The following is a 10530-nucleotide window of genomic DNA, read 5'->3' on the forward strand; positions in this document are numbered from 1 at the left end:
CAGGTCAGTTTTTTATTCTGATTGACTTGTTAGATATTTCAGATGTATTTAGACTACAAGGCTAAGACACATTGGGACTTATATTCGGAATTCAATTCGGAATGGTTTATTTTCTGGTTGATTTTTATTTTATTTTTATTTTAATCCACAATAGGGATGTCGCGGTTACTTGTTTTCACAATTAATCGTGGTATTAAAAGGCAAAATAAATTAATCGTAAAGATTCCTAAATACCGTCACTTTCCAAAACTGTTTTATTTATTTATTTAATTATTTATTTATTATGTCGTAAACCATGGAGGCGTGCCCGAGTGGTAAAGCTTGGCAGAGGAAGACTTGTTCCCTCCAAACAAAGATATTAAGTCGATGACGCCACAGACACTGGGTTTAATTACGTTAATGTCAATTAATTTACCCAACATAACACTGAATTGGTAGGAAATTAAATGTTAGCATGTCATTTGTAATTTAAAAAAAAAGATTAAAATAAACTTCAACATTTGGTATAGATGACAATCAATGACTGTAATATTTCAAACATTTCCTCTGAAGGATTAATAATTGGTCCTATTTTAATAGATACTTAAAATATTTTGTGTATAGAATTAGTATTAATGCATAATAACCTTGATAATCGTGATACCGCGATTGTTTCTCTGACAATAATTGTACCAAGAAAATCTATAATTGCAACATCCCTAATCCACAACAAACATTTTTTAGCATAAATGAGCAGTGCTTTAGTTTTACCTTTTTGGAAAAGACTGTAAAGTTTGTTCTGACGCTGACGACAAAAAGGGTCTCTGTTTCATCAAAACAGTGGATCCCATTTAGTGGCTCCATCTGCCCATTAGATTAGGAGATCTAATTTGTGTAAACCTCACATTTTTACCTGAGTGGGTTGTCATGAGAGAGCGTGGCGGAATGTAAATTTCATTGCAGCCTCTCTGTGAGGTTTGTATTCATCTTGAACTGTGAGAGTGAAACGTTTGGTTTGATAGTGGCCTGAGGATTCATCTTCAGAGGCCAAGAATTTCCGCAGTAAATTCCATCTGTCAAGTAGTTGTTAAAGAATCAGTCACCATCCAAACCCACCCACTGACATAGACATCTGTAGTCTTCCTCGGTTGCACACTACACACAAGGTATACATACACTAATGCAAGTGTGTGGCAAGTTGTGTGCATGTATTGGCTGTGTTTATAAACCACAAATCCACACAACTGAACCAAAACCAGTGTATTTAAAAATGGCCACTGTAGAGGAATATGAGCTTCAGACACTGCTGCAAAACATTTGAAGTGGTTTAAGGATGCAAGATGAAGAATGTTTTTATATTTTTGCCAATGCTCCCGTTCATTTGTTCCCATCTGATCCAGGAAGTTGATCCCTCATCAGTTATTTCTTCAAGTTGTCAGGGTATTGTTGGGAATTTTGGGATTTATTTTCATGGCATATTAGAGTTGTTGTAATAGGTCATAGGTCAACTACTGGCCAGTGTGATTCTCCAGTTGAGATGATGTTTTAAACTCAGTTCATCTGGAGAGTTTACGGACAATTAGGTTTATTATAATAATTTAGTAGTTTTATTGCTATAAATGGCCCCTGCCTTTGAAGCTGTTGAAATAGTCATTCCTCCCAGGAGCCATTGTTGAAATAATAGTTTCTAATATTCCATGGTGTTTACATGGCTCATAAAGGTCAGCAGTTATCTGTAAACTGTCATTTTCTCTCTTGGTCTGAGGTATAGTAAATACTTGGTGTTTGTAGATGTACATTCAATCCTCCACCACAGTTCCCACTGTCTGATTTGGATTCATAATTAGAGGTGAGCCCATGTTATTAACTAGCATGGCCTGGGCTGTTTCTCTGCTTGCCTTCAGATTTGCACGTGTTTCCTGAGCGATATGTTGTGTGTGTGAGCTGTCCAGAGGATGCCTCAGCACACCATGGAAACCCGAGCCTGGCCGCGGTGAGTGCTGTTTATACTCCTCTATTTCCTCTTCCAGTCGCCTGGCAAAAATTCCTGCATGGGTCTGTGTGTTATTATAGGGATGTGTTGCCAAATTGTGCTCTCACTGTATATATGCTGATCCTCTTTATATGAGGGGGTGGGCGCCTAGTAAGTGAGAGGGAAAGAGAGGATGACAGGGGGTTGGGTCAACTGAGGTGGGGTCCAAAGCTGCAGAGTCACCCCTGCACCCAGTTTCTCCTGATTCACCCCAGATGCACGGTTTTAGCTCCTTAGTATCACACACTCGAGATCAGTTTCTCAAAAGATATGTATGCATATATTAAATAAGCTAATTTTGGCTTATATAACGTCATGGTTTTGATCTTTAATTACCTCACTCTATGTGTACCGTAAACACAATTTAGGGTTGATGTTATATATCATTAATGTATCATATTCTCCACTATACAGCAGGAAAACTGCGACAACACTCTTCATCATTTTGTTTTGAGTACATTGTTTGGGTTTATAATATGTTTGTTTGCAGTCAGATGTCATAAGCCTTGATTTGTTGGATAAAGTTGGAGTCGGTGGGTATTTCCCTCAAGGAGTCATTGCTGTGTGTATCATAGTGTCCTCTTGCCCATGTTATAAGGCCCACTACTGTAGTTCTTTTTTTCTCCATCCATGTTACAGACAACTATCCTTTGGTCAATGCTCATTTGATCCCAAACTCCCCAGAGTATTCTGGGAAACAGTGGTGGAGCCTCTCACCTTGGCACTCACATCAAGGACAGACAACTCTCCCATCACATCCCATGATCAGTGACCCGCTGTTTTTCTATGGGGTTTTAGCTATTGTTTCCCTTTGAAATGTCTCTGCACTCTCCACAGTTTGGCTTCCAATGAAAGCAGCGATTGTAATATTTTTAGTGGAGCAACACAGTCGTCAGTGAAAAGTTCAGATTGTGTAACCAATTTTCCAGTTCAAGGAGGCATTGCTGTCGATTGCGTTCCTCTCCTCAGGATGTGGTTCTTTGGGCTCATACAGTACAAGCACTGGGAATTGGAGGGTGGGAGTCTTGTGGTGGAGCTCTCACTAGCCCAGCCTCGAGCGCGGTTTGTAAGGGAAAGATACCAGACGGCAAGGCTGAAGTTTTTCACATGACAAAAACAATTATTTGTTTACATCCCTTGCTCTCTTCTAATTTGTCAGATAGGGAGTTTTTTGCCATTTTATTGTTGCCAAGGAAGTCAAAAATCGAAAATGAAAAAAGTCCATGTGAGTCACAGCTGATGTAAGTCATAATAATGTTGCTGTCTAAAAATAATGGGGTTTTTGGAGTTCTTTGTCAAAATTGGTCATATGTTAAAGAAGGGGTCTTTTATCCCACAGCTCTTGACAGAACGAGCCTGCCTGTCCCAGCAAAATGCCACGTTTCCCTGTATTTAGGGAGGTTTCGGTTTTGTTGTTAGGATTCAGTTTGTGTGACTTGTTGAGCAAAAAATTCTTAACCGCAGTGGAAATGTAGACTCATCAAATTAGCGCTTCTTATAAGGTCAAGGGGTTATGTTTTGAGGGAACTAAGGTGACATCATGGTTGGCCTTATATCCTGTGAAAGCCAGTGTCTCACTCCCACACTTTGAGCATGCTGTATGTTTCTTGTATAGTGCGTTTCCTTATTAGTCATTTTTTCAGCTGTGGTTCACTGAGAAAAGGAGATGGTGAGATTTAGTCATTTCCAGTCCTGAGTGTAGAGGAAACTGGGATAAAAGTTATTGGTGAATTTCAATACCAAAAGTCAATACTGAAACTTACATGTTGGTTTCTACGGTTTGTTACCACATCTTATCTGAAACAGCATTACATAAGCCATGTATATTTGCTATTGTATCGTGTACAGCTGTTTGGTTACCAGTCCAGTCTTTTACTCACCAAGAGCTCCAGCATTGGAAAGAGACACAATTGTTAACTCTTGTCTTTATCACAGCTTTTCATCTACAAATGTTGCCAGCTCTCCTATAATGAGCTGCTTGAGCAGTGTTTTATCACCTGTCTTGTGAATGCAACAATGGCTAAAACTCTTGTAAAGCGACAATAACCACCACTCGTTCCTAACCTGTGAGAAAACTTACACAGCCCCTTTTAGAACCATCAAAGGAAAACAAAACTTTGAATGCTCACACCAAACAGCTAGATTTGTAGTGATAATACATTATAGATCAAATGATCCCCTTACTTACTCACCCAACTCTGCATTCAGCTTTTTGATATTTTAACTATTACAAGATGAATATCTGCCTGATGTTCTCAGTCTGTTACGACCTAGAAACCTGGTCAGCGCTGGTCTGCAGAGCTAAGGCCATTTAAACTACTTTGTTTGCACCAGACAGTGGGAAACAAACAAAAGGTAACTCTGAGACAATGTTATCTTTCGTTTTTGACATTTGAAGATTCATGTCCTTCATAAAAAGCAGCTCCTACTGCGACTCAGCACCAACAGTGAGGAGGGCAGCATGGGAAGGAAGAGCTAGTGTTTGGGATTGTGGCCGTTGTTTTCTAGTCAGGCGCAGAGTGGGCAGCTGAGGTGAGTGGCGTGCTGGGCTGCAGAAGTTTGGATCAAAGGGAGAGCAGATGTGTTTCCAGCCCCCCCCTCCTCCCCCTCCCCTCTTCTGAGCTCTGGACAAGCCTGTGTGTTTACTCATGACCTCAGCACGCCTCTGTTCTTCACAGCTCGCAACAGCTAGCAGCAGCGCTTTCCCAAGCGTCCAGAGTGTCTGCTGATCTCCTCTGCACCTCAGCCAAATGCATGGTTATAAACTATTACAGTACATGATCATGTCCCTTCACTTAAGCTGCTTTCACTCATTTGCACGAACTGTGTCAAAACAGTCGACAGCTTGTCTTAATCTGCACACATGGGTGGATCCAAAAACTTTTGTCATTGCTCATGGATAAGAACTGTCGTCTATTTTAGACAAGTATGTGCCCATGCATGTTTGTTGTCTTTGTTGCAGGGAAGATGTGGTGAGCTTAGACAAACAGGGCATGTTTCCTCTGTGGGAGGGAGGGTGGGTGGAGGGCGAGGGGTGGAATTTGTGGACTGGTTTCACGAACATCTCTGCAGGAGGTATTTCGGTCCTGACAGTTAAATAGAGTTGCTGTTTCTTGGTGCCTGTTAGAGGGTTTTTGTATACTCAGTTATGCCATCATAAAGCAGTTCAAAGGCTTCTCAGTGGAAAAAATAAGTCAATTTGTTTTAACTTGAGTAGTTTGGGGGATTCAGGCATTTCATGCAGTGTAAATCATTATTTCTGTGACAGATGAGTCAATAACTGGCTGCATGGGATGGCATCTCATTCGTTTTGTGTATTAGACAAGATACAAGGTGAAAGAAAGTCATAGGAACAAACAATTATAGTAGCAAATGTGAGTTGATGGTTGATTTCTTTCTTTTTTTTTGACTTGTCAACTAAAGGTTTGTCTCCATGATGGGTTGAGAAAGGTCTCTGACCTGAAAATACTTGCAAAAGCCATTGGATAAACAGAAAAATGCACCGTCATTAAGCTGCTTTTGTTTTCTTGATTCCTTAGGGGGGACGGATTGTTTTCACTCACCAGAGTTGTTATTGTTTTGTAGATTTTATATGGAAAAACTCTTCTATATGCCAATAAAGTTTAGGATTAAAAATACAATCGTCGACGTCTGCAAGAGTCTGTCATCCTGCAGCAGTTGGGTATTTAGGACCACTCAGAGACTGTTTGGCTGTATCAGTGCATTACTTTCAAGTACAGCTGCATTAAAAGATAACCTACATAATCCTCCTATCTGTGTTCCTGCCTTATCTAAGATGGCAGAGGAGAAACGGTTCATTCCCTGTATTTTATGGAGCCTGTAGTTGGTTATCTTTTTGAAGTTGTTTCCAGGAGTCATTCAGAGTTGGGGCAAGCTATGAGATCCTGTACTGGTATCCTCTTAAACTAGATGATTCATTCTCTCTGTTCTTTTTGCCCTTTTGCCAGGCTTATCTCTGTAATCTGACATCCAGATGTGCTGTCTTGTTGCAGCTCCTGTGGTGGAGCCATGTTGTTTTGGAGGCTCCGCAGCCGGGGAGGGCACTGTTAGTCTACTCTACATGTTGCATCACGAGAAGTGTTTTGCAGCTTTGTGTGGGGGCGAGCAGACTGACTGGCGGTGGGGGGGTTAAATCCTCGTAGCTGAGGGAGAGGTGGTAGCGGTGGCGGGTAGACGTTCTCATTTACCACCATCCCTCCCTCCTTTTCCATGGGACTTTCTCCAGCTAGCTGGAGTTTGCATCATTCCATACAAGATTAGGCCACATCGTTCCCACACAATACTTCACCGTTTTATCCACATAGCTTGTGATAATACGTTGTTCATATACCGACACTCTTTCTCTCCCTTTCCATCTCAGACCTCTCTACTTTCTTCTCTCCAGTCTACAGTATATAGAGAATCTTGGACCCCCAGACCTCTGGACCCCCGGTGATAATAATTCATGCACCATTTATTTCTATCTACCTTTCTTTTTCTACAAGCTATGCACATCCAGCCTCTCCCTTTCTCTGTGCTTACCATTTTCCATCCCTCTGTTCTTTCACTCTCTTTTTTGCCCTTTTGAAGTTGAGCCGACAGGAACAGAAAGGAACTAAACTTTCCCAGAGAACCTCCCATCGGCTTCTTGTTGATTTTTCTTTCAAGTTCATTTTCAAACAGCATTTATTCATATTAAACAGATGAAAAATACACCTCAAGGCCTTACAATGCAAATGAATGGCACCCACATCTTTCTCAGAATTGTTGTTGTTGGGGTGGGTGTGTGACTGGCGTAGGCAAATGCAAGTTTGCATGTGTGTCACTGTCCTGATTCCAAATGCAAGGCTAGCTGTGGCTCTCTGGGTCTAACAGAGAGTAAAGGCCGAGCCTCTGCCCACACTGGAACATGGCTACACAAAGGGCGGCCTGTGGAGGACTTCCTGTGTGAGGATTCTTGTGTTTGTGGGCAATGCCGGAGAGACGGTTGAGGTCAGGCAGTATGACTCTGGGGGGTACCTCCTCTTTTGTTGTGCTCCCCTCTAAACTCTCTCTCTTTCTCTGATTCATTCTGTATCTTGTCCCTTGTTTCTTGTCGTCTCCGCCTCCTTCCCTGCTGCCCAGCCTCTCTATTCACTCCCCTCCCTTAGTCTGGCCTCTTTATCCGTCCACCACACCACAGACCAGAGTGCTGTTTCTATGTCTCAACACCCAGTGCAAAGCCGCAATACCCCAGCTTGCCCTTGCAGCTTGGGACAATTACCCCTTCCGCCTTGTGTGTCGGGTCATACGTTGTCACTGGTATCGTGACATGTGGAAGAGGATATTAATGATTTTCTCCTCTATGTTCACAGTAACTGGTGGATGCCAGGATTTACCACATTGGCTTTCCCCGACTTAGAGTACACATTGATCATTTTACCAACCAGTTTATAGAATAGTAATGATCTGAAAAATGGCTGATATTAAATAAACATAGTGGCCACAGTCTCGAATTTTCCAAGATTTAACTTCTGTCTGGTTGTATTTCCCACTGCAACAGTCTATAGAGGTTTCAGCCACGCTAAGTGCATGGCTCTACGGATGGCAGTGTCATTCAGTTCACGCTGATTCAGACTGGAATATCTGAATAACTACTACATGGACTGACACAGGATTTGGTACAAGCATTCATGGTCGCAAGATGATGAACCCTAATAACTTTAGTGATTTAGTGAACTTATAAAATAGACATTAAAAAGGTTAACTTAATGGCTTGGGGATTTTCTTTTCACCGCATTTTATTAGCTTGGTGCTTTTATTTTGACGTAAAAGCCTGTCTCTCTCTCGCCCTGGTTCCAGTTGCTTACCAAAACAGCGAGTCAACGGCCCCAGACTAGCTCCCCCCAGTCTGCACGTCGAAGTGTCCTTGGGCAAGACACTGAACCCACACTTGCCCTCCGATATATGAAGCTGTATGAATGTGTGTGAAAGGGTGAACGTGACTAGAAAAGCGCTATGTAAGTGCAAGTACATTTCCCTTTTATCAGAAAGTCTCTAAAGTGGAGTAAAAGTGGTGATCCCCTTCCATGATGTCGATACCAATAAATATAGTATCACTCCACACCCACAGGATGAACTGAAACTACATTTCTTCATGTCCCCCTGAGGCTCAGCTTAATACCTTCCCTTTTTCATCCAGTGCCATAGTGACATTTCAATCAGCCTCAGTTTTACTTTATTTGTTTTAGCCTGCCTTCATGCTAGTGATAGTATTTAGTAAACAATATACCTACTAAATAAAAAGACTGTACTGAGATCATGTCTCAATGCAGCACAGAGCCTGTAGTAGCCTCATGAAGCTCTTCACCTTTGTGCTGCTCATTCTGTTTAAACAAGTGCACTTGGACTTTGGTTCAGTCTCTGAACTGGGCCTGCTCTGAAAGAGCCGTACAGTACCAACCCTTTTGATGCAATTAATTTAGGATAAATTGGCCGACTCTCAACCTTTCGGTTCTGCTCAATTTACCACCAGCGTCTCTTGTTCTCTCATAAACCCAGAGTCAGCTCTGGGTCAGCCAAGGAAAAGACCTGTGATTAACCTTCGTTAGTGGCCTGTTGAGGGCACACGTTAGAGAGATCCAATCTTTTGCCCTTTCCTTGTTCTGCCTCAGAGGTTCCTCTTATTATGTGGGTGTGTTGAAATTTCAACCTTTTAGCCAGCTTTTTACAGAAGCTTGAGTGTATAGTGGCAGTAAGTATATTCAGACATGAATCTCTCCACAGTCTCTTACTTGACGACATTGTCAGAACAGTGGTTGTTGAGAGTGAAGAGAGGGATTCTTCCTGTCCACATTTTTCCAGTCTGTTTGTGTTTCAACCAGTGAACCTGGGACTCAAAGTGCTGCTGCAGTCTGCGAACCATAAGGCTACTTCCACTAACTTGTTTATATCTGGTCCTTAGTCTTCTGAGATCCTTCTTACTCTATTTTTGCATTTTTCCATTCCCATGCCTCCACTGCATTTTTCCTCTGCTTTGTTCCATCATTTTAATAATGAGCCACTCTTTAATCGCTGTTTTAACTTGTCAACGTGGTTTCACCGTTTAGTAATTCTGCCTCAGGCTGAAAGCATCACTCCAAGCGTCTATGAAACACACATCACACTATGACAAGTCGGTGATTATGTTCTGAAGCCTTTGAGGTGGTTTCTCTGGACAGTATGAAGTGGAGGACTAATTCTTTGTGCCAGCTGGGGACTTACTAAGTGTCTCTGTATGCATTATAAAGCATTTTTCTTGTACAGTCTCATAGTTCAAATAGTGGGAACAGTCACAATTTGGAATTCAGGAGAGTCAGAGGAGAGTAAATGTATATCAATATCCAATTTTCGCTATAAAATGTATTGATTATAGTGTGATTCTTTACAGCAGTCAGCTGATTGTTTTTATAAGTCCACTAAGGCCAGATGATGACAGCAGTCTGTTGTAGATCCAAGCCTTTCCATTGGATGCCAGGAATAATATTTTTTGTTTACACCGATTCTGTTTGTCCTCTCTAGACTGGGCTGAGTGAACTAAGCAGATCAGAATATTTTTCCAGAGCGGGAGAAACCCAAGAGGCTTTAAACAGCCCCACAAAAACAAAGAAGACTGTGCTTCAAAAGATGTAAGTATGATCTAATGCAGAACTTTCCAGCCCCACCAGTCAGAGAGGACACTCAAGTATCTGTTCATATCCTCTTCTCCTTTTAACTTTTTCAGAGCCAAACAAGCGAGTGTCCAGCAAGAGCTCTGTGGTTCCACTGTGGGAGAGCAGCAAATTGACCAGGGAGCCTGTGCCAAAGACCAAAGAGGGGACCTCAGATCTGCTTCGAGCCCAAAAGACTCCAGTTCTGAACAGAAAGCCCCCTCTGAGGCAGACTCTGAGGTGCCTTGCCCCAGTGTCTTAACTGAAGCCACGGCTCAGATTAGGACTACTCGAAAGCATGGCCTGCCTCAGGAGCAGCAGACTGAGAACAGACCTCCAGACAGCATCGACCCGAACGGGGCCTCAGCAGATTTCTGGCAGCAAGAAATCAGTCAGGAGACCAGCGAGAGCAAGAGGTGCAAGCTGAGCAAGGCAGGGGAAGACCCTCACCCACAGAGGGCCAACGGGACATGCCCTGGAAGACCTCCAGCCACAATGCAAACTCACTCCACCGAGTGCTCCACACAAACATCCAAGCATGACCTTCTTCCTCCGCCACCCCTTCCTCCAGTGGAAGCCAAGGCTGAGTCCAAGGCTTTCCCAGTCTCCAAGTGTAAGAAAACCACACTGGAAGTAGAGCTGCTTACTCCAGGGAAACGGGCCCAGAGGCTCCCCCTCACAAGCAATAACACGGCACAGACAAACCAAAACAGGCTGGCCGCAAGTCTGAGGGGCCTATCTGTCAACCCTGCATCCTCAGGCTCCTCTATTAGTTCCAGATCCACACTCGGAGAGGAGGGGAGAGAAAATGTGCCCAGAACCTCTAGATTACGACGGCTGAAGAGGTCCTGA

At 42.7% G+C, this 10530-nt stretch overlaps 1 protein-coding gene across 1 annotated transcript in view; it reads left to right on the forward strand.

Annotated features, from left to right (window-relative positions):
* slx4ip (SLX4 interacting protein) overlaps positions 1-10530 on the forward strand; it is a gene marked incomplete at its 3' end in the record, with an annotated part of 30169 nt that extends 19639 nt beyond the window's left edge. The window contains exons 6-8 of the mRNA XM_083988444.1: positions 1884-1972; positions 9551-9657; positions 9753-10530. Of these exons, the coding sequence (XP_083844570.1) occupies positions 1884-1972; positions 9551-9657; positions 9753-10530 (974 nt within the window). The remainder of the gene's footprint in view (positions 1-1883; positions 1973-9550; positions 9658-9752) is intronic.

This window comes from Trachurus trachurus (assembly GCF_905171665.1).
Source record: "Trachurus trachurus genome assembly, chromosome: 15".
NCBI classification, from domain to species: Eukaryota; Metazoa; Chordata; class Actinopteri; order Carangiformes; family Carangidae; genus Trachurus; species Trachurus trachurus.